Source organism: Nyctereutes procyonoides, unplaced genomic scaffold (genome assembly GCF_905146905.1).
Source record: "Nyctereutes procyonoides isolate TBG_1078 unplaced genomic scaffold, NYPRO_anot_genome, whole genome shotgun sequence".
NCBI classification, from domain to species: domain Eukaryota; kingdom Metazoa; phylum Chordata; class Mammalia; order Carnivora; family Canidae; genus Nyctereutes; species Nyctereutes procyonoides.
The window spans coordinates 637993-660785 of NW_026575048.1; the positions used below are offsets into that span (position 1 = coordinate 637993).

General features: G+C 66.5%; 1 protein-coding gene across 1 annotated transcript in view; it reads left to right on the forward strand.

The window, feature by feature from the left end:
* Positions 1-9460: 9460 nt before the first annotated feature.
* Positions 9461-22793, forward strand: part of TPO (thyroid peroxidase) — a 35668-nt gene continuing 22335 nt past the window's right edge. Inside the window, exons 1-4 of the mRNA XM_055327672.1 lie at positions 9461-9590; positions 14131-14215; positions 19671-19840; positions 20472-20604. Of these exons, the coding sequence (XP_055183647.1) occupies positions 9461-9590; positions 14131-14215; positions 19671-19840; positions 20472-20604 (518 nt within the window). The remainder of the gene's footprint in view (positions 9591-14130; positions 14216-19670; positions 19841-20471; positions 20605-22793) is intronic.

The window sequence follows — 22793 nt, forward strand, 5'->3', positions numbered from 1 at the left end:
CTTCTCCGATTGACTTACTTCACTCAGCATAATACCCTCCAGTTCCATCCACGTTGAAGCAAATGGTGGGTATTTGTCGTTTCTAATGGCTGAGGAATATTCCATTGTACACATAGACCACAGCTTCTTTATCCATCATCTTTCGATGGACACCGAGGCTCCTTCCACAGTTTGGCTACTGTGGACATGGCTGCTAGAAACATCGGGGTGCAGGTGTCCTGGCATTTCATTGCATCTGAATCTTTGGGGTAAATCCCCAGCAGGGCAATTGCTGGGTCGTAGGGCAGATCTAATTTTAACTCTTTGAGGAACCTCCGCACAGTTTCCCAGAGTGGCTGCACCAGTTCACATTCCCACCAACAGTGTAAGAGGGTTCCCTTTTCTCCGCATCCTCTCCAACATTTGTTGTTTCCTGCCTTGTTAATTGTCCCCATTCTCACTGGGGTGAGGTGGGATCTCATGGTGGTTGTGATCTGTATTTCCCTGATGGCCAGTGATGTGGAGCATTTTCTCATTTGTCCCTAACAGTAAATTTATACCAACAATGAGAATATTAAATAATATATACTTTCCTGAGCAAAAGTTTTCTCTTGTAATGAATTTTTCCTTTAAAACTGGAACCCGGGGGCAGCCCAGGTGGCTCAGTGGTTGAGCATCTGCTTCTGGCTCAGGGCGTGACCCCGGGGTCCTGGGATCGAGTCCCGCGTCGGGCTCCCCGCAGGGAGCCTGCTTCTCCCTCTGCCTGTGTCTCTGCCTCTCTCTGTGTGTCTCATAAATAGATAAATAAAATAAAATGCTCTAAAAATAAACAAAAGTGGAACGAAAGGCAAATGCAAAACCCAACTACCCGGTGTGTCGTCGGGGGAAGGCAGCGGCCTGTGTGTGCCAGCAGACGTCTCTGGCCACGTCTTACCCTCACACACGGACCAGAGTCTTCCTCACCCTCGGAGGTCTGGTGGCGGATTGCCGGGTGAGACCCGCTGCCCGTCACGGTCCGTGGAATCGCCCCGCCGCGGTCCGGGATCGTGTGCCAAGCCTCCGCCCCGGGAGCTCGGCAGCCAGGCGGCTGGCTGGCGGCTGGGGGGCCGTCACGTGGCCACTCGTCCACGGGCGAGGGCTTTTGTGAGCCTGCGTAGGAGCGCAGCCCCGACCCGGAGACGCTGACACGGGGCGAGGTCGGGCCCGGCCCTGCGTCATTGGCTTCAGGTCTTGCGTCCTGGGGCCTGAGGGAGGTGCTGCAGCTGAGCCCCGCAGCCTCTCCCGCCCCGGAGGGAAAGTGGGGGCTCAGCGCACAGGTGCCCGGACGGTGGAGCCGGCCCCGCGGCCCCGCAGTTTGGGCAATTGCCGGCGCCCACTTACGTGTATTCTATTTGGAAAATAAAGTCGCTCTTAGCTTATACTCTCTGATTTCAAACTCAGGAAGTAAATAATTTGGGTGGTTGCCTCTGCTCTTTTTTTTTTTTTTTTTAATTAATGACTGTCTTGATGTTACTCGAGAGCAGAGGACAGGAAAGCCCGAGGCGTGGGCCACGTCCAGTCCAGGGACGGTTTTTCGTAAACGCAGCTTCATTGCAACGTGGCCACGTTCATTCACGGGGACCTTGGTGGCCGCAGGGAAGCCAGGGCGGCCCCGGAGTCCTGAGCAGGTGCCGCCGCCGCAGGGCCCCTCCTCACCCGCAGGCTCACTGAGCACGTACTCGGACCACTCGCTAGTTATGAGATTCTGAGCACAAAACTCACGTAACCGAGTCCGTCCTTCTGGGCGCTGGGCCCCCAGACACAGGGACATGGCAGGGACCGGGCAGTCGTACTGTCCCGGGCACGGTGCCCCAGGGCTCAGAGCAGGGCCCGCTGCTTCCCCCCAGGGAGGGACCTTACAAACCCCCGGGCCCCACAGGTGGTGGAAAGAATGTGACTCGTCTTCTGCGACGTGAGCTGCGGGTGCCGCCAGGGTGGAGGGAAGCGTCTGCGGGAGCCGAGGACAGGTGGAGACTGCCGGGGCCCTGCCCCAGCTGGGGACCTGCGGGGACTCGTGGGAGGTCCTCCCCGAGGGCAGCGCCCCGTTCAGACGCTCGGCATGCATTGGGAAATGCAAACTGCCCGGGTGGGCAGAGTCGGGGGGCTCGGCCCCCGAGAGCCGCAGCAGCAGGGCCCGGCCGTGGGTCAGGGAGGCAGGTGGCAGGTGCTCTGGACAGACAGACGCAGCAGGGCTGGTGTGAGCGGAAACTCCGGGAAGCCTGCGGGGAGCTCCGCAGAGATGGGCTCGCTCGCCTGAGCTCCGGTCACCCCGAGGCTGGCGGCCCAGCAGCCGCGGCCCCACGGCAGGAGGAGGGCCCCGTCCGTGCAGGGGCCTCCATCCCAGGATGTGGCCACGGCGGCCAGAGCAGGGCCCGCGGGGCTTGGCCCCAGGGGAGTCCCCGCTGCGATGTCACTGGCGGGAAAAGGCCCAGACCCCCCGCACCTGTGCCACGGGGAACCCTGAACCCAAACCGGGAGGTTGTGCCCTGGTGCTCGACCTTGTCAGCCCCCATGGGCCTGACCGGGTTCCTGCGGCTCTTCCAGGCCAGGCCCGTCTGCCCCGACGGCCAGCCGCCCGCGCTCAGCTCCCAGCCCCCCCGCCCCCGAGTCAGTCCGTCCGCGTGGGCCCGGGCCCTCTCCCCGCTAGACCTGGCAGGTGCCGACTGACATGAAGCGAAGCGTGGGGGACGCGTGGCTCCGGGAGGAACTCCCCGAGTGTGAGGCACGTGAGCCTGGGCACAGCGGGCACCTTGCACCCGGGAAGGTCACACGGCCCTGAGACGGCAGCCGGCACATGCACCCTGCACCGCGGCCTGTTTGTGGTCCACGTGCCCTGGGACGCAACCCCGCTCCTCGCCGGGGCCTTCCCCCCACACCCACCCGCCGCCCGTCCTCGGGGGCGGGGGGAGGCGACCCAGAAACGTGCTTCCAGAGCCTCTTACAAGCGGTTCCTTGGGTCAACCCTCCAAAGTGGTTATTTTCACTCTCTCAACGTCAGCAACAAGCCTGCAGGAAGGTCGACGACCTCGGAGAGATGTTCTTAGAAGAAACAGAATGTTCTGGAACATGGTGACGACATGGAAAGGAGAGTGTGTGCCCCACTCCGCAGGTGGACGGGAGCCAACCCTGGGGCAGGGCGCCTGGCCTCACCGAGCCTGTGAGTGGCTCTTGTGATGGAAGCTTCTGGAAGGATTCGGGGGGAGCCAGCACCTGGAGGCTCTTGGCTGGGCCTCTGCCAGCGACGCCGTGGTCCTGAGACCGCCCAACCCCGGGCGGAGGGCGTCCTCTAACGCAGCGCCGGGGATGCTTCCAGGAGCTGAGTCCTGCAGTGCAAGCTCCCCTGGTGGAAAACGAACAGCCACGTAGTCCCGCGGGAGCCCTGCTCTTGACTCATGTGGGGCCGGGACCCCAGGGCTCATGGACCCCGGGACCCCAGGGCCGCGGCTGCCCCGTGTGCTGCTGTACAGCCCCTTGACGTCAGAGCCCCTCAAATATCCAGCTCCCGCTCCGCCCGCACCAGCCGCGCCTTCTCAGCGGCCCTCGCCACGGAGAAGACGAGCTTCTGTGTCACAGCCCGGGGAGACCCGCCCCCCCTTACACGCCGAAAACTGGGTTTATCTCACACGCAGTTTACAGAGATGAGCTCAGGACATTTCTATTGATTTGAATAAAAGGAAATACCCCTTGACTCTTTTTTTAACAATTTTATTTATTTATTCATGAGAGACCCAGAGGGAGGCAGAGACACAGGCAGAGGGAGAAGCAGGCTCCCTGCGGGGACCCCGATGCGGGACTCGATCCCGGGACCCCGGGGTCACGCCCTGAGCCCAAGGCAGATGCTCAACCCCTGAGTCCCAGGCGTCCCTGCACCCTTGACTCTTACTTTCTTACTCATTATTAGGTGCTGCGTGCACCCGACGGGGGTTAAGTGAGGATGCTGGATGCTGAGCCCCCCCGGCCCCCCTCCACCACGAGCGCGGCTGCAAACACCCCGTGGCCACTTGAATCCGGGAGAACAATCAGGAAAGAAGAGCAGGAACCTGAACGTATGTGGCAGGAGGTGCTAGGGGGACGGTGATGGAGCAACGGTGACCTGGGGCATCCGAGGGGCACAGGTGCCCTCTGGGCTGTGAGGTCGGGCAGCCGGGCAGGTGGGAGTCACCTGTGCCAGGAGGAGCTGCAGGGAACCGAGGACGGTGAGGACTGGGGTTGGGGGGGCAGGTCTGAGGGCCCAAGAGCCGCTCCGGGGGACGCGGGCCCTGCTGGTGTCTGAGTCAGGAGAGGTTTCCAGCGCTCAGCCAGGCTGCCGTGGGGAGGGACTGAGGCCCTCGGGTGCCCAGGGACCCACACGGCCGGCCGTGGTGAGGGGCGGGAGGCCTCGGGGGGTGTGATGTGTGCTGTGACCTGGGGTGCTGGTGCCCCGGACGCACCCGCAGACCCCGGGAGGGCGGTGTCGCCGCCTGCAGGTGGTACAGACAGGACGGTGACGGGAAGCGCTGGGACGAATGTGCGCCGCCCGCTGGGCATTCGAGGGCAGGCGTCGGGGACACACCTGGCGAGCACGGAGGCCAGAGGGGGTGGCCCGGGAGGGACATGCATGCGGGGGCTGCGGGCGCGCGGGGCGGCGTCCCGGGGAGCCGCGTGAGGGGCCGTGGTGTGTGTCACGCCCTGGGCTGCGGACGGACCGTCACCAGCTGGGAAACCTCGAGGCCACCAGCAGGGCCAGCAAGGGGCACGTGGGACGGGCGCTGCCCGGGGCAGGGGACAGCAGCACACACTGACCCGGGCCTGCAGGGACGACGCGGCGCCAGGCGGGGGACACCCCCTGAGGCCGGGTGAGTGAGGACGGGCGGGGGACACAGAAGCCGCCAACACTGGGGGGTGATCGTAGTGAAATACATGACACAGAAAACGCAGCACCGTGGCCGTCTTCGGGCCTGCGGTTCGTGCCATCGGCGGCCTCCGGTCCCGCCCAGGACGCCCCCGTCCCCTCCCTGGACGCTGCGCCCGCCGAGCCGTCCCCGCCCGGCACCACACCCTCCGCGTGCATGGGCGCGCGGCTCCAGGCCCGGCCGGGGACCCACTGGTTTGCTCTCCTCTCCGGCCTCAGAGCACCCTGACCCCAGCTGTGTGTCTCACGGATGGACGGACGGACGGACGGACGGATGGCCGGCTGCCCTGCAGGGGGTCCGCAGGCTCCCCACACCCCTTCCCACTCGGCTGCAGAGCCACGCTGTTGGCCAGAGCAGCTCCCAGGGCCGGGGGAGCAGTGTCCCGAGTGGGTGACTCATCAAGGACGAATCGTAAAAGGCACCAACCTGCAGCTGGAGGAGGAGGAGGAGGAGGAGGAGGGGCGCGTCTGCAGGGTCTGCAGCGTCGGAGCCCGGGGCTAACCCCACGCGAGCTCCCAGGGCGGGGCCTCTGCAGAACCAGGGCCAGAGGGACGGGCAGGGACCCCGTGTGGACCTAGGGCCTGGTCAGGGTGGACTCTTCCAGCACTGGTCTTGCGGCCACGGCCTCATCCCAGGGAGCACGGTGTCCCCGAGGCCCGTCCGTGCCGGGCCAGCGGGCGTCAGGAGGTCCGTCTTTGCAGGCTGACTATTCAGCGCGTGGACAGTCGGCCTCTTGCTGAGGCTCCGGGGTGCTTGTGCGGAGCACCTCAGTGCTCGCGGGGTGCCAGCGTCTCATTTCTCCGGGTCGTCCGCCCAGGCGGGGAACTGGGCCCTGCACGCCGACCCCTTCTGCTTTGTGACTGTGGGAGGAGCTGCCACACGGTTTCCCGCCGTGGGGATGAGACGGCGGGAGACTCCCGGGTGCCTCCACCTTCTGGGTGCCTGGTGCGGTGTCGCCGGCGAGGCTGAGGGGGTGCGGGGACCCCGGGCAGGCAGGCGTCCGGCAGACCGGTGACTTCTGTATTCTCAAATGCCCGGAGCCACCGTGGTTTGTGACATTGCGCGGCCTTGTGACGGCGGCGAGGCGGCCTGTCCTCATAGGAACGATGTCACGCACAAGGACACCCCGACCGGCAGCAGAAGCAAAGGCAAACAACCTCCCGGGAACACTCGGGATTCCTGCGGGAGGCGGCGGGTTGTCATCTGAGTAAGAATCTCTCTCTCGTTCTCTCTCATCTGTCCGTCCTTCCCCATCGTCCCTGCTCCCTGGTCCACGGTCCACCCCGAGTCGCCAGCGCCTCGCCCCCCCCCGCCCCGCGCCCGTGCGCTCCCTCCCACGCCCTCGCGGGCTCACGTCCCTCATTCCCAGCCCAAACTCTCGCTGAGGCCGCTCCGCCCTGTGCCCTCGTCGCTGACCTCCGTGACCCCGTGGCACACACACAACGCACGACCGCGCGAGCGTCCCTTCACGCGGGACCATTGGCTCCGAGAGCCCGGTGCTCTGCACTCTATGAGCTGACGCGCTTTTCTTTCTTAACAGAATAAGGTCCATGTTGCATCATGAAAAAGCTGTGGGAAACCTGATGGGACAGCCTCCAGCGCAGACGCGAAATGAAGCGCGGCGCCTGGAAAACCGTTCCCGTAAGATGTCCCGCACGCAGAGCTTCGGAGCATGCCCCGTGTGTGTCGGCAGACAACATGCACTTGGTGATGCTCAGCGTCCTGAGGTACAAAGCAGAACAGGGGGGCAGGATCCTGAGCGGATGATCACGCATCCCCAGGGAGGAGCCCCTGAATCCGTGTGGCATCCACGCATTTTACACTGATCGCTTTTGAGTCCTTTGATTTAAAAAAAAAATATCATAACTGAGTAGAAAAATAAGCCTTCGGGGACGCCTCGGAGGCTCCGCGGTGGAGCATCTGCCTTCGGCTCAGGGCATGACCCCGGGGTCCCGGGATCGAGTCCCGCGTCGGGCTCCCCGCATGGAGCCTGCTTCTCCCTCTGCCTGTGTCTCTGCGTCTCTCGTGAACAAATAAGTTTTTAAAAAAAGAAAGAAAAAGAAAAAGAAGTCTTTGGTAAGAAACCCCACTGGGGTGTGGACGACCGTGTGCTCCCCAGCAGCCCTCGTGTCAGGAGGGGAGTGCACAGGACACCGGAGGGAGGAGGCGTTGGGAGCAAAGCCAGCACCCCGGGAATCGCCGTGGCCGACTGGGAGCCGCCGCGGAGCCTGGAAAGGAGGTTGGATGGAATCTTCCAGAACCAGGCGATGGCTCACTGGCCTGCAGCAGGAATGGGAGTGAAAATGAAGCTTCTGGATCCCCGAATCCCGGGAGTGAGGGGCGCACGAGCACCAGCCTGAGCAGACCCACGTCTCCCCAGCAGTGAGCCCTGGGGCCGGGACGGGGGCCTGAGGGCGGCGGCCTGCACACTGTGCACCCCCACCCCGGCTGCCTGGGTGCTCGGTGCTCTGTGCTCGGCCCGGGTGCAGGGACGTGTTGGCGTCTGTGAGGCCCCGACGCCCCGGACATCCCACCGCGCTTTGCCGCTTCGGGTTCTACCCTGAGTTTCCTTGTTTCCACTGGAACTTCTTGTCCTCCTTTGTCTTGGTGGAAGAAGAAATCTATTCCTTCCCGTCACGTTCCTCCTACTGTCGTCCTTCCCTGGGAGCACCTGGCGTCCTTCCCACACTCGCCGTTCCCCCCCCCCTTTGTTCCCCCCGGCCCTGGCTGCCTCCCCGCAGAGCCTGTGATGCTTGCAGGATGCTTACGGCGCCACCTCCTTGTAGAACTCCGGGCTTTTCCGCACAGGCTGCCCCACCTGTGCCGCCTGGACCTCCTGTGCCCACCTGGACCTCCTGCCCCACCTGGACCCCCTGCCCCACCCACCCCACCTGGACCTCTCGCCTCACCTGGACCCCCTGCCCCACCCTCCCACCTGGACCTTCTGCCCCACCCTCCCCACCTGGACCTCCTGCCCCACCCTCCCCGCCCTCCCACTCCCGGCGTGCTGCGTCCTTGCATCTTCCCCCAGAGGCTCTTCCCCGGGGAACCTTCCTGCCAAAGTCTCTAGAAACGGATGCGCTGCCATCCTGGGCCTTTGCCCCTTGCATCCCTCGACCCCTCCGTGCCGCGCGTCTTCCTTGCTTTCTGGCCGCACCCTTATGGGCTCAGTGGATCTTGGAAGAAACTCACAAAGTAACAGCTAAATCTGCGTATTTCTAGCCGACAGATTATTTCTGCAGTTGATGCTGGGCCGGAGGTGAGGGCGTCGCCTAAGAAATGCTGCAGAACAGCTGTGTAGACGGGTTGGGGCGATCGAGCCTCCCACGGGTGTGCGTCCCCCTCCCCAGGCCCATCGACGCGGGGCTTCCCGCTGTCACCGTGACGGAGGGGAGGGGCGCCCGTGAGCCAGCGACGGTCCGGCTCAGGCTCTGAACGCCGCCCTCCTCAGTCCCCGGGCGTCCCCGACGGCCACCGCCCGTCCACACGCGTGCCCCTGCCACAAACCAGCACGCGCTCCGAGCCTTGGCCAGCACAGACCTAGTCCCCGGAGTCCTGCAGGTCCGAGCTGAGGGCGCCGCAGGGGAGCAGATCCGGGCCGCAGAGCTGGTTTCTTCTGGGGCCCCGGAGGAGGGTCCACCCCACGATCCTTCCGGCTCTGGGGCACCTGCGTGGTCGTGGTCCCAGCCCTCCGGCCCCTGCCGCCGCCCTCAGGCCTGTGGCCTCCGTCCCGCGGGGGGCCTGTGACTGCCCCTCGCCACCTCGAGGCCCGTCGCCCCATCTTGTGTGCCGAGTCCCGGGCTCCGGGTTTGGATGTGACGTTGCTGGACCCCTGCCGCCCCTCGCCCCTCAGGGCAGGTCTGTGAGGACCCGTGAGGACCTCGGCGACGGAAGGCCGCCGGCCACACATCGTTAGCCCGAGGGAGGCCCCGTGGCCGCGAGCTAGGCTGACGCATTCCTGCTGAGTCCACGAGGCCCACCCCGAAACCCTGCCCCCACCGGCCAAGGGGCCTGGGCCAGTCTCCAGCCCGCGATGCAGACCGGCCCCAGGTCGGCGGGAGCCCTGCCTCCTGCACACGGTGTCCGTGCCCGCCCAGCCCGGGACAGGCGCCCGCTGGCCGTGCGGACCCAGGACCGTGACCCCAGGCGCCCGGGCTCGCGGCCCACCGGGAATGGCCACATCCAAGGGGCGACCTGCTGGCTTCTCCCCGTCTACACGCACACCCTTCCCCCCTTCCTCCATCGCGGGGCCGGGGCTCCGCCTCTCGAGGACCTGTGACGGCACCAGGCAGCCTGGCGCAGACCCAAGGCCCCGGAGCCACCGCGGCTCCTGACGCTCGAGTGGGCACTGGAGGGTTTATAGGGCGGCAGCCTCGGCCCCGCACAGCCGCACCCTCGGTCCGGGAGGCGACCGGAGTCTCCAGGGCTTCAGACGCAAGCTGTGGGGTCGGGGCCGGTGTCGAGACGAGTAGGGAAGAGCCGCGGAGAGAGCGTCCAGCTGACGACCGAGTTCCCGGAACAGCCGCCCCGAGGACGCTGCCCCGATGGTGATGGTCGGCCTGGTCCCCGCCGGCTCCGCCTGGGGGGTGAGAGCGCTCGCCGTCCTGGGCGTCACGCTGCTGGTGGCCCTCGCGCGCGGCCTCCTCCCCTTCTTCCTCGGGGGCCGGGACCTCCTGTGGGGTGAGTAACAACTAGGTCTGTGACCATCGACCCTCGACGAGGTCACTGTCCACGGTCGCCCCGGGGGAGGGTCGGGGGACCCCGGAACAGCCCCACGCATCCTCTGATCATTGAGAATCCCCGTATTACCTGCTTGAACATCTAAAAAAAAAAAAAAAAGTTTCTTTGGGAGAAATTGCTCATGCCTTTGCCGTAGAAGCGTTTCCTGTGAATGATGCATGTCCTGGAAGCAGGGTCCTGGGTGACAGACGGGGCTGAGCGCCCACCCCAGCCGCCCGCGCCGTGCCTGTCCAGCAGACGTGTTGCCAGTGAAGGAGTTGGTCCTCTTACTTCGTTCCTTCCATAAAAACCACAAACTAGCAAAGCTAGAAGTCGGGTGGCAAACGTGACCGGGTGGTCATGCATCGGAGCCTTCGTCAGACCGTCGCCGCCTGCCTGCGGCACATTTTTGGATTCGGGAATCACAGTTTAAAAAACCGGGACATGTGGTCTCTGCAGCGTCGCTAGCTCTGTTATTGCCCCGTCTCCCAGAGTTGGATTTTCTTCCTGCTTAAACCCGGAATACGTGTATGAGGGACGCACAATGCACCGTCTGACCAGAACGCTGCGCTCCGGCGTATTTTGTTGCCAACTGCCGTATTTTGGAAGCTGCCTTATTAACTGCTTACGTCACAAATTACTCACTCAGAAGATATATTTTCTCTCCCAGTGCTCCCAGTTTGCATTCATTAATATAACGGATTATTGTTTTCCCGGTTGACGACCGGCTAACAGCAGCTTAGAAACGGCATGATCGCCCGTGGTAGACCTTCAGAGATGGTCACACTTCACTGCAGCCGAGTTAACTAGTGATGCTGCTGTGCTTCTGCGTGAGTTCGGGTTCTTATCACCGGACCGGGTGGGGTCTTCGTCGGGCTGGCAGCCGGGAAGAGGATCGCCACCCAAGGGGGCCCAGAGGCCCGGGTCCAGGGCCCGGTCACCTCCGGGGGCCCCAGAGGCCAGAGGTGCAGCTGTGTCCAAGCTCACTGTCTTCTGGGTCCTTCCATGGAAGCCCCACACCTGGACCACAGACCAGCTGACACACGGTCAAGGACACATGTAGGTCCTGGACACGCACACCTGAGGGTCAGGCTGTTTGGGGGCAGGAGCGAGGCCGGGGCCCCCTCGTACTAAGGCACAGCTCCAGAGTGGGACCCAGGCGGGCTCAGCTCAGGGGCAGTAAACGGCGGCGCCTGAACGTTCTGGGCAAGAATGAGTTGGTGGTGGAGGGAGGTTTAGGGTTTTTTTCAAGATTGTATTTATTTGTTCATGAGACACAGAGAGAGAGGCAGAGACCCAGGCAGAGGCAGAAGCAGGCTCCATGCAGGGAGCCCGACGTGGGACTCGATCCCAGGACTCTAGGGTTACGTCCTGAGCCGAAGGCAGATGCTCAACCGCTGAGCCCCCCGGGCGTCCTGGGAGATTCCATTTTTGCTTGAAAATACCTGCATGGCCCCGCGAGCCTAAGGAGAGGGCGAGTGCCCTCTGCAGACCGGGGGAGGTCCCCACGGAGGTCGTGTTCATCAGCACAGGGTGGGGGGGGTGCGCGTCGTCCGTGCAGAGTCCAGACCGATGCACCATCACCCCCACGGCAAGCGCCACAAGCTGCAGCTGCCACGGAGAACCGATGCCCGGGAGCCATGGGAGGCGCCGCCAGCCCCGCGGGAAGCTGCAAACAAGCCGCGGCGAGGATGTGCCGCGCCAGGGAAGTGGCAACCTCCTCCGGCCCATCGGGTCTCGGCCAGCCGCCTCCGTCAGGACGGCCCCTGGCGCAGGGCTCGGAGCGAAACCAGTCCCAGGTCAGGGAGCAGCGACGCGGGGGGCTCCGTGGGGTGCGGCCTCCGGAAGGCAGGTCCGGGCGCCCCTGCCCTTCCCTGCTGGTCACGAGCACTCCGGAAACGCTCCACTTGCTCCCTTGGGCAGCACGGGGGTTACTGGCCCCGGCCTCCCAGGCTCCAGCGCCCGCACGTACACGATTACGTCCTGGGGAGCCGGGACCGCCTCGGAAGGCAGGTGTCCTCCGGTCGGACCCGCCCTGGAACTCTCCAGAAGGGAGAGGGCAGGTGCAGAGTCGCCAGGTCTGAGACGCTGGGGGTGCAGGGCGCGGAAGGAAGGGCGGGCCCGCCGCCCCAGGCAGGACAGAGGATCTCAGGAGCCACGTCTGCGCTGCCGTGATCGCACAGGACGTACTCAGTCCTCCACACCAGGACGGATGTCTCCTGTGTAGACAGTCTGCTCCCCTTTCTTGCTCACAGGCCCCTAAACACTCAGGGTCTCCCCTGATAGTGGCCACAGGACCCCTTTGTGACATTAATAAGGAGAACGTGGAAAGCTCTCAGGTGACCCGGGGTGGGGGCTGGTGGCCGCAGGACCCACCATGGGATGCGAGGCCCCAACCCCGCCTCTGGGGAAGGAACAGGCCGGAGGGTGGACCCGGCACCAATGGCCAGTGACTTGGTCACCGTGACTCTGTAACGAAGCCTTTACAACCCCAGAAGCACGGGCTTGGAGCGCGTCCGGGTTGGGGAACAGAAGGCCCCCGCTGAGCTGGCCCCAAGCGTCATGGGGACCTCACCCCACACATCTGTCCTCCGGCTGCTGACTTGCATCCCTGAGCAAACTAGTGGATCGAGTGTTTCCTGAGCTCCGCGGGCCACTCTGCAGAGTCAAGGGGCTAAGGACCAGGTCCTCGGAGCCCCCCAGGCGTGGCCGTGGGCCAGAGGCACAGCTGCCGGTCTGGGACTTGTGGCCTGTGTCCTGCGGGCTGAGCCCCCACGCCCTGGGCTGTGACGCCACCTCCAGGCGGATCCTGCAGGACTGAGTGGAAATCGGAAATCTGGGACGGCCAGCGACGGCCGCTGCGGGGTGTGGGGAACCCCCCCAAGCTGGAGCCGGCCCTGAACCCGAAAGCCCACCGACCCAGCTCCTGCAGACGCCGCCAGGGACGGTCACACCGGAGAATCAGGTTTCCCTGGGCGAGGGTTGTCAGCACCAGAACGTATTTCATACACACGCTCTGAAGAATAACCCGCAAGCCTGTGACGCTGATGTGAAAATGCCAGTGAAGGCTTGGTCGGAAGACACTGGAGGAGAGAGGAGGGGGGAGGAGAGGACGGGGAGGAGAGAGGAGGGGGGAGAGGAGGCCCAACAGGATGGGCGGAGCCCCACGGCCCCACTAACGGCCGCCAATGTCCGGGGTCGCCTGCGCCGCGGACCCGCTAACTGGCCCCGGCCACTGCCCGGCGAGAGCCAGCGCTCGGTCTGCCTTCGGGAGGAGACCCCGACGCGGACGAGCTCAAGCCCGCCCTTGAGGAGGCCACGGGGAGGACGGACTGAAATGCGTTTCCCGGTGCCGGACCCCGCGGCGTGTCGGGAGGAGCAGCCGGGAGCACCCGAACCCGAGGTGAAGGGTGCACAGGGCCGAGAAGTTGTCCCCAAGGGGACGGGCTCCAGCCGACGGCGAGCGCGGTGCCCCAGGGAGGCCCTGCAGGGTCCCCACGGCCCCGGGGTCCTGGCGGCCGCCCCGCGTGGCACAGGCCTAGCAGCTGTTTGCTCTACGAGGCTGGCGCAGGTGCCGCCGCCTACCGGGCCGCAGGTGGAGGCCCTCCCAGCCCCGCGGCAGGTGAGCAGGTGAGCGCGGACCGAACGGCTGCGGGAGGTCAGCACTGGAAGGTGAAGGAAGGGACGAAAGGCCGCCGCTGAGCTTGTCCTCGCCGGGCCTTGCTGGCCGGGAGGCCGGGAGCCACCGAGGGGTCACGGGTCGCACCTGAGGAGGGGCGCTCGGGGGGCTGGCGGCGGGGACCGGGGAGCAGAGCCGCCCCTGACGCCGGGAGCACCTCCCGCCTCCGTCCCAGCGATCCCCGGGCAGCGGAGCCGACGTGAGCACCGGGCCGGCGGTGCAGCCTCGGGGGGCTCCCGGGGCCTGGCTCCAGAGCCGCTGCGCGGACCCGCGGGCGCAGGGTCCCATGGGCAGGGCACCCGTTGCCTCTGCGATTCCCACAGATTTCCCGAGCCCCCGCGCGGCCCCCACAGCTCGCGTTTTCATCCCCAAGGCCAGCACGGGGCCCCTGGGACTGTGCTCACACGGGGCGCTGGGGGTTAGGCCTCAGTGTACCAAGTTCCCGGGGACTGAGCGCTCGGGGCATAGGACTTGGTAAATAGCTCCAGCGTGAAATAAAATGCAAGTCTTGTCATTGGAAACCGCTGCCGTATGGGAGTAATTCATCTTGGCGAAATGCACAGCTTCAATCAGGGCAATATCATGAATTCACCGCGTCACTGGTCAGGTAACAGGACTCAGGGCTCTCGGGGTCACCAGAGGGCGTCTGGGCGGGCGGACGGCTCTGCAGGGGGAGCCCCTGCCCCTGGGACGCGTGGAAACAGGGCCCACGGGGCACCCGGGTCAGGACCCCGCACACGGCCCCGGAGCCCGTGGGGGACACTGGCCACAGCAGAGGGTGACGCGCTCGAACCTGCTTCCGTGTGGCGCCTTGTCCCACAGGACAGAGCGGAGAGGCCAGTGTCCTCGGCATCGTGGAGGAGAGCCGGCGCGTGGTGGACGGCGCCATCCAGCACACCGGGAGGAGGTAGGCCTTCCCGCGGGGCCGGGCGGGGCCGGGTGGGGCCGTGGCCGGGGCAGGGCTGGCCCCGCGCGCCGTCCACCGCCAGGCCCCATCTCCAGTCTGCCAAGGAGGAGCTCACCTCCCTGGCTCCGTGGCAAGATCCTCAAAGAACGAGGCACAGAGCAAAGCAGGGTGATCTCACCGGGACTCGGCACTGCGGTCCCAGTGGCAGGCGGGGGATCCCAGTGCTCAGTGGGGGACCAGGTGGTAGGCAGGGGTCCTGGTGGCTGGCGGGGGTCCAGGCGGCAGGTGGGGAGTCCCAGTGGCAGGCAGGGGGTCCAGGCAGTAGGCGGGGGTCCCGGTGGCAGGTGGAGGATCCAGGTGGCAGGTAAGGAGTCTATGCGGCAGGTGGGGGGTCCAGGCAGCAGGTGGAGGTCCAGACAGCAGGCAGGGGGTCCCAGCAGCAGGCAGGAGTGCTCGGCGGCAGGCAGGGGGTTCCAGGCGGCAGGTGGAGGTTCCAGGTGGTGGCGGGGGGGTCCAGCAGCAGTTGAAGAGTCTAGGCAGCAGGTGGGGGATCCTGGTGGCAGGTAGGGTTCCAGGTGGCAGGTGGGGGTCCAGGCGGCAGGTGGGGGGTCCAGGCAGCAGGTGGGGTGTTCTGGTGGCAGGCGGGGTCCCGGCAGCAGGTGGGGTGTTCTGGTGGCAGGCGGGGGTCCCGGCAGCAGGCAGGCTGCTCTCCTGGGGGCAGAGAGGAGGAGCCGGGAGGCCAGAGCGGGGTGGGCTGGACACGGCCTCACAAGGGCGTTTGCTGCAGGACCAAGTCCACCTGCTCCAAGTCCTTGAGAAGCGCCTTGGTTTTAAATGTGTGACGACATCAACACTAAGGGACTGAGGTCACAGGAGATGTCGTAGAAGCAGCAAGCAGCAGGTCTTGGCCTCAACCTCATCTCGTCGGCCGTTGACTCGTAACCACATAAGCTCTTACAACGGGTCACAAGGCGGAGTCGATTCCTTCCAAATTGCCATCATTTCGCCCGAAAAATCCCCTGCTGTCCATCTTGGCTGCAAGCCAGTTTTTACTTGTCTTCTAAGCGCTTGAGTCCACGCGGGAAAGAGAGAGACACCACGTTTCTCGTGCCGTCGCGGGAGCGGCGCCGTGTCAGGTTACCCTGAAGAACGGGGACGGTCGTGGGGGACGGTCGTGGGGGACGGTCGTGGGGGACGGGCTCACGTCCCCGAGGATGGACTGCGTGCTGGGAGCGTGTGGGGCTCAGCGGGGGCATTTTATGGGAAAGATCTGCTTTTGGAGGACGCTCGAATCATGCTTGACTCACTCAAACTCTGTTTCTTGAGCCAATGCCGTCTGCAGTCCACGCCGGGTGCCGGGCCCGCAGGTACCGGCCGCGCTTCACGCCCCCTCTGCACACACGCACGCGGCACCTGCCCCTGAGGACGGGCACGCTGCAGGCCACCAGACACGTACGGCGCTCGACCAGCTGGTGAAGCATCAGCTTGCAGGAAAAATTTTAAAGATTTTATTTATTTATTCACGAGAGACCCAGAGAGAGGCAGAGACCCAGGCCGAGGGAGACGCAGGCTCCGTGCAGGGAGCCCGATGGGGACTCGATCCCGGGACCCTGGGGTCACGCCCTGAGCCGGAGGCAGATGCTCCACCGCCGAGCCACCCAGGGGCCCTAAAACATGCTAATGATGAAATATCTTTACGCCTCGAAACAAATCTAATGATTTTGCGGCTGGAGAAGAGAACGGCTTTCCCATCACGATACGCAGAGGAGGCGCCGTGACGCGCCGGCCCCGCTCGCTGTGCCGGTGGGAAAACACACGAGGCCCTGCCTGTGTCAAGACGGCGGGGGGGTCTGCGCTTTTGTGGACAGGCCAGCGGCCAGCCCGCCGCGCCCCGTGCTGATGGCAGAGGCGCTGGGGACGGGGGCGTCACGCTGTCACCTCAGGGGGACCTGCAGGGTCCCTGCGGCCCGAGGCCCCTCCCTCCCTAGACGCCCCGAGCTCGGGGACCTGCACTTTGTCCTTCGCTCACCAGACTCCCCGGGGCTTCTGCGTGTGCCCCGCTGGTGCGGCGGCGGCTCGGGGGCTCTGGCTGCCGTACCTGTGGGTTTGTCCAGTTTGGGGATGGAGCTGGCGCTCTCCCACAGTCTCCCTGTTGACCCCGTCGCCGGCAATTCCAAGTCTGCGTCCCTGGACCTACGATGGAGGCAGCACCCTAAAGTCACCAAGATGAGGCCCCCCACCCAGCGTCACCTGCTCTTCCAAAGCTCCCGCTGTGCCCCGGGCACCCCGCCCCCGGCCCCTGCCCTGGACAGGACGGTGGGACGCTGCCTGTGCTACGCTGGACCGTTTTGCAGGGGAGACACCACCTCCGCCTTCCGACGCTGCCCCCCTTTAAGCAGACTCCACGCCCAACGTGGGGCTTGAACTCATGACCCTGAGCCCGCCGGGTGCCCCCAAAGCTGCCCCTTTCCTAAGCGTCCCTGTCAAGGTGGACGGGGAAAAAGGAGGGAGCATCCTTTGCTCCATAAGGGGTCGAGAAGCAGCCCAGAGCTCCAGGGCATTGTCCCCAGCGGCGTCTGCCCCCGTGCACACGCCGCCCCGGCCTCCGCAGGCTTTCCCACGTGCCTGTCCCCGGGTCACGGCTCCCGTGGGTCTGAGCACCAGGGCGGGGGCACATCCACGTGTCCCACAGCCCATCGGCGGGGTCAGCGGCTGCCCCGTGACCCCAGGCTGCAGGTGAGATGCCTGTTTCCGGGGACCTCCGGCTGCACAAGCCGGGCCATGGGGCCTGCCTCGGGGCCGAGGGCTCCTCCCTGGGCCTGGGGGGACCTGGGCCCTCAGGTGTCACGGGTGCACGGGGAGGCAGCCGCCGTCTCAGGGTCATCCCGAGGCTTGTTCGGCTGTTGCGCTCTGAGGACCAAGGACCGGGTCCCTGGGGTTCCCCGGGCCGGCCACGTCCCAGGGAAGGAAGGCCGTTCGTCTCCCTCCTCCCTGCGCCCTGGAACTGGGGCCCGGATTCCTTTTACCCCCTTGATTTGTGGGGAGGCTCCATGGAAACGCCACGACGACGAAACCAATCACGGACGTCATCGGCGAGGTCTTCTGAGGTGGCTTCTAGATGTTTCTTCAAAAGTCTTCTAGGACCAGCGTCCAACAGGAAGTCCCTGCGGCTGCACCCGGGGGCCACCTGGGGTCCTTGGGGATTCGGGTCCAGGACACGCAGGAACCGGAAACGTGCTCGGAGGGGAGGCAGCGTTTGCGCGGGCAAAGCCGGCAGACTTGGCGCTTGTTGGAAGAACAGGGACCGGGGGAGGCAGGTCAGCGCCACGGGTCCGGGGTCCGCACGGCGGGGGCTGGGCGCCGGCTCGCAGGACAGAGGGGGGCGGTTGGCACCGCTCGGCGCTCGCACATCGGTCCCGGAGCCGCCGGGCCGCCCCCCGCAGCCTCCCTCGCAGCCCGCGACAGCCTCACCCCGTCCCCCAGCTGCTCTTCCCGCTCGAAACGCCGAGAAAGACCCCTGCCCCGTCGTCGCCTCCCAGTTGTGGTCGGGGAGCTACCGGCCGTTCGCTCCTCGCTCACTAACCAGGGAAAGCATCGGCGTGTTCCAGGAAGTCATTCCACGGCAGCGAGGATCCGCCGACACTTCGGTGCTCGCTCACTTGGCCTGTGAAACAATGAAACGCGCAACCCGAGTCCCCCAAACGAGACCACTTCTCAGTATTTTTATCCTGATCCCTGAAAGGCTTCCAAAGCACGTCCTAGGCTAAAGCCGCGGTGCCTGCGCCCGGTGCCCGGCGGCTCTCGTGAATTCTGCTAAAACCAGGAGAAAAGTCCCATCGGTGGGAGCCTGGTGGGACTGGAAGGATCGAGCGCCTCTAAGGTCTTCATTCCCCAAGTGCATGACCCCGTGACCTGATGCAGGCATCGCCCTGGCCGCCACGGGTCCTCTGCTGGAGGAGGGAGCGGCCGTGGTCCTGCTGCTTCGGAGAGAGAGAGACGGACGCACAGGGAGGCCGACAGACGGGAGCAGGAGGAGAGAAGATGGGGGGGGGTACCCCGAGGGAGCAGCTGCAGACTCAAGGAGGAAGGTGCATGAATTGGCCATGGGACCCCCGTGCCCACGGCCAGGACCCACATGCTCAGGACTGTGACCCCACATACCCCGGGAAGTGACAAGGGTCACCGACACATCAGGGGCAGGAAGGTGCTGGCTGCAGGCAGTAGTGGGAGGGTCCTGGGGTCCAGGTGCAGGTGGTGGTGGGAGGGTCCTGGGGTCCGGGTGCAGGTGGTGGGGGGAAGGTCCTGGGGTCTGGGTGCAGGTGGTGGTGGGAGGGTCCTGGGGTCTGGGTGCAGGTGATGGTGGGGAGGGTCCTGGGGTCTAGGTGCAGGGTCCTGGGGTCTGGGTGCAGGTGATGGTGGGGAGGGTCCTGGGATCTGGGTGCAGGTGGTGCTGGGGAGGGTCCTGGGGTCTGGGTGCAGGTGATGGTGAGGAGGGTCCTGGGGTCTGGCTGCAGGTGGTGCTGGGGAGGGTCCTGGGGTCCGGGTGCAGGTGGTGGTGGGAGGGTCCTGGGGTCCGGGTGCAGGTGGTGGTGGGAGGGTCCTGGGGTCCGGGTGCAGGTGGTGGGGGGAGGGTCCTGGGGTCTGGGTGCAGGTGATGGTGGGAGGGTCCTGGGGTCTGGGTGCAGGTGGTGGTGGGAGGGTCCTGGGGTCTGGGTGCAGGTGATGGTGGGGAGGGTCCTGGGGTCTGGGTGCAGGTGATGGTGGGAGTGTCCTGGGGTCTGGGTGCAGGTGGTGCTGGGGAGGGTCCTGGGGTCCGGGTGCAGGTGGTGGTGGGAGGGTCCTGGGGTCTGGGTGCAGGTGATGGTGGGGAGGGTCCTGGGATCTGGGTGCAGGTGGTGCTGGGGAGGGTCCTGGGGTCTGGGTGCAGGTGATGGTGGGGAGGGTCCTGGGGTCTGGCTGCAGGTGGTGGTGGGAGCATCCTGGGGTCTGGCTGCAGGCAGTGGTGGGGGCGTGTTGGGTCCCAGGTCGGGGCAGACAGCGACCTGGGCCTGGGCTGAGGTGATACGTGAGAGGCCGGGGACGGTGCAGGGCGCCCCCACCCCCACCCCCACCGGGCCATCTGGGCTCTCCCACAGCAGCTTTGTCACCGTGTTCGCCCTTGGGGGTGATGCTCTGGCGGGAGGGAGGAGCCGGGCTGGGAGTCTGGCTGACCCGGGGCCCTCGACGGGGTGCACGCGCCCAGGGCCCCGCTCCCCGGGGAAGCACGACGAGGGCGTCCGCCTGGACTTTGGCGAGGAGGTTTATCTCCCGCTGGCCCCGTGCTCGGGTCCGGGGACGCCCACCCTCCAACCCGCACGGTGCTCGGTGCTGGTCCCCGGCTCCTGCCCCACGGTCCGCTCGAGAGCTTAGCGGTTGCTTCTGAGTGACCCACTTTATGTCCCCCCTTGTGCCGTAGAGACCTCAGCAAGAGGGGGCTCCCTTCCCCGTCGCAGCTTCTGTCTTTTTCCAAACTCCCCGAGCCGACCAGCCGAGCCGTCTCCCGAGCGGCGGAGATCATGGAAGCCTCCGTGCAGGCGGTGAGGACGCGGGTCTACGGGAAGCTGGGGCGATCCCGGCCTCTCACCGGTGAGCGCCCCGAGGGGCAGGCCCCAGGGCCTCGACCCAGGACCGCATGGCCAAGGGAAGGTGTCTGGGTTCCCCTGGGAGGTCCTGCGGCCCCCTCCGGACGTGGGGAAACGGCTCAAGCCCCCGGCAGCCCCGTCCTGGCATCAGAGAGCGCGGGGGTGTTGGCCCGGCCCGGACGGAAGGTGGGGGTTTGCAGGAGCCCGTCCAGGAGGTGCAGTCACGTGGGGGCAGAGGGTCAGGGTGAGAATGGGGGCAGCTGGGGGTCGGGTGAGGACGTGGGGGCGTTGGGGCGAAGACCTGGGGCGCCGGGTGGAGGCGAGGATGTGGGGCGCCAGGTCGGCAGGGGCTCGGCGGCGTCGGGCCGGCGGATGGCACCGGCTGCACAACAGTCACCGGCGGCTCCACGCCCCGAGCTCTGGCTTCTTGGCCGCGGGTCGCGGAGCCGCCGTCGCCTGTCAGCCCGTCTCCGCAGCGGGAGGCGCGGGTTGATGAGCCGCGGCCTGAAGGAGAAGCCGGGCCCCCGTGGGGAGCGACCGGGCCCACGCGCGTCCCCAGCGCAGAGGTCGGCCGAGGGAGGCAGCAGGGAGGTCAGAGGCTGCCAACGGGGATGACGCGCGTGGTGCTCCCCTAGACACGCTGCCCGAAGCCGTGCTGGACACGATTGCCAACGCGTCCGGGTGCCGGCCCCACATGCTGCCCCCCAGGTGCCCGGACACCTGCCTGGCCCGCAAGTACCGGCTCATCACGGGCGCCTGCAACAACAGGTGGGTGCACTCCGGCTTCGCTCCGCTTTGGGGGCAGCGGGGTTAGAGGCCACCCGGAGGGGCTGCGGGCCCGGGGGGGTCTCCTCCCGCTTCTCAGCACCCTGGGGCCCCTCACACGGCCGGTCCACGGGCGTCCCCTGGAGCCACACCATCCACCAGTGTCCCCTGGACGCCACCCCACCCCGTCCACGAGCATCCACTGGAGCCACCCCATCCACCGATGTCACCCCATCCTGGACGCCACCCCACCCCATCCACAAGTGTCCCCCAAGCTCCTGTCTCCCCAACTGGGGTCATCATCCAGGCCCCTGTCACCCCACCTCTGGGTGCCCCCCAGGCCCCTGTCACCCCACCTCTGGGTGCCCCCCAGGCTCCTGTCACCCCACCTCTGGGAATCCTCTGGGCTCCTGTCCACCTGTGGGTGTCCCTAGGCCCCTGTTCTCCACCTCTGGGTGTCCCCCAGGCCCCTGTCCCCCACACATGGGCGTCCCCCGGGCCTGTCACTCCACCTCTGGGTGCCCCCCAGGCTCCTGTCACCCCACCTCTGGGTATCCTCTGGGCTCCTGTCCACCTGTGGGCGTCCCCAGGTCCCTGTTCTCCACCTCTGGGGGGCACCCAGGCCCCTGTCCCCCCCCATGGGTGTTCCCTGGGCCCCTGTCACCCCACATGTGGGCGTCCCCTGGGCCCCTGTCCCCCACCTCTGGGCATCCCCTGGGATCCTGTACACCTGTGGGCATCCCCAGGCCCCTGTGCCTGATCCAGGACCTCTCCTGTCGCCCCAGGCTCCTCCGCCAGCCTCCACCCCCCGATGGCGCTGGGTGTGCCCGAGGGACAGGCTGTGCAGCGCGGGTGTCCCCGGGGCACACGGGACACCCCGCACGGGGCAGTTCCCGGAGGCGGGTCCGTGCCACCCGCCGGCCTGCGTGTGCTCTCACCACCCGGGTCCAGCCCACTCCGCGGGTTCATCTGACGGCGGGTTGTGCAGGGAGGGGGACGACAGGCAGGCTGGTGTCCTCCTGTCGCGTGTTCTGCGCCCCCGGGTGGTTGTGGCCGCCCCCACGCGGCCGGCTCGGACTTCGGGCTGGAGGGCACGTCTGGGGTGAGCAGGACGCAGGCCTCCGTCTGTCCGTCCGTCCGTCCGTCCCAGGCCCCGCGGTGGCCGGACTCCCCTACGCGGTTTCCAGGCTCCGGGCTCGGATGTGCGGGTAGTTCCGCCGCGCTCCCTGTTTCTCACTAAAGCGTCAGCGCCCTTGGTCCCTACTCCCTGGGGCCCGCCCACGGGTCCCTGTCCCTCCTGGACGGAAGGTGGACGCACAGTGGCCTGTTTCCTGCTCCCCTCACCTCTCATCCGTCGCGGTGCCGCCGGCTCGGGCTCGGGCTCGGGCTCGGGTCCTGCCTCCCGGCCGCGCGACCGTCTCTAGGCCACACGCGCTCAGGCCCCGCAGCGTGAATTCTGAGTTCCCGAGGCTGGACCTAGAAGCTCCTCACTTCTCCTGGCTTTCCCGCAGGGGCGCGCGGGCCGGGTGTCCCGTGGGGTGCGGCCTGGCCTTCGCTCGCCGAGACTGTCCGGCGGCCGGACACACCACACGAGGCATTAGCGGCAGCGGCAAGGAGGCTGTCCCGCCGGCAGTTTGCGTGACGTGACCGGCGCTGCGAGGGCTGCTCGTGGGAGGGGGGACGGCGCCCGTGGACGCGGGGCCCTGCTCTGCGCTCGGGAGCCTGGTCCTCGGTGGGGCCTCGTTTCCCTCGTCCGCGCGAGAGCGAGTGGGCAGCACGCCGCCGTCCTCCCTGGGAGCAAACCCGGTCTCCAGATACGGGGAGCGGGGCGTTAGGTGAGCGGCGCCGTCGGGTCGGGCCGCAGGACGGGGCAGTGGCCGCCCGGTGGCCTTCGTCGGCCGTCTGGGCCGTTTCTGCCTCCGTGAAAGGCGACGGCGCTTACCTGGCGCAGTGTGTCCGGTGCTGAAGTGCCTGCCTGCGGCCCGCGACCGCGACCCCGGAAGGGACGTCACCGCGGGATGACCGGACGGGATCTGACCTCTTGGTTCGTGGCCCGAGGCTTCGCCACAGGCCGTGAGCGTGACCGCTGAGGCCGCGGGGAGGCTCCCGCCGGGCGGCTGCTGCGACCCACCATGCGCGGCCACGGCTGCTTCTCCAAATCGCACAGAATTGTCGTGGCCCGGGCTTACGTG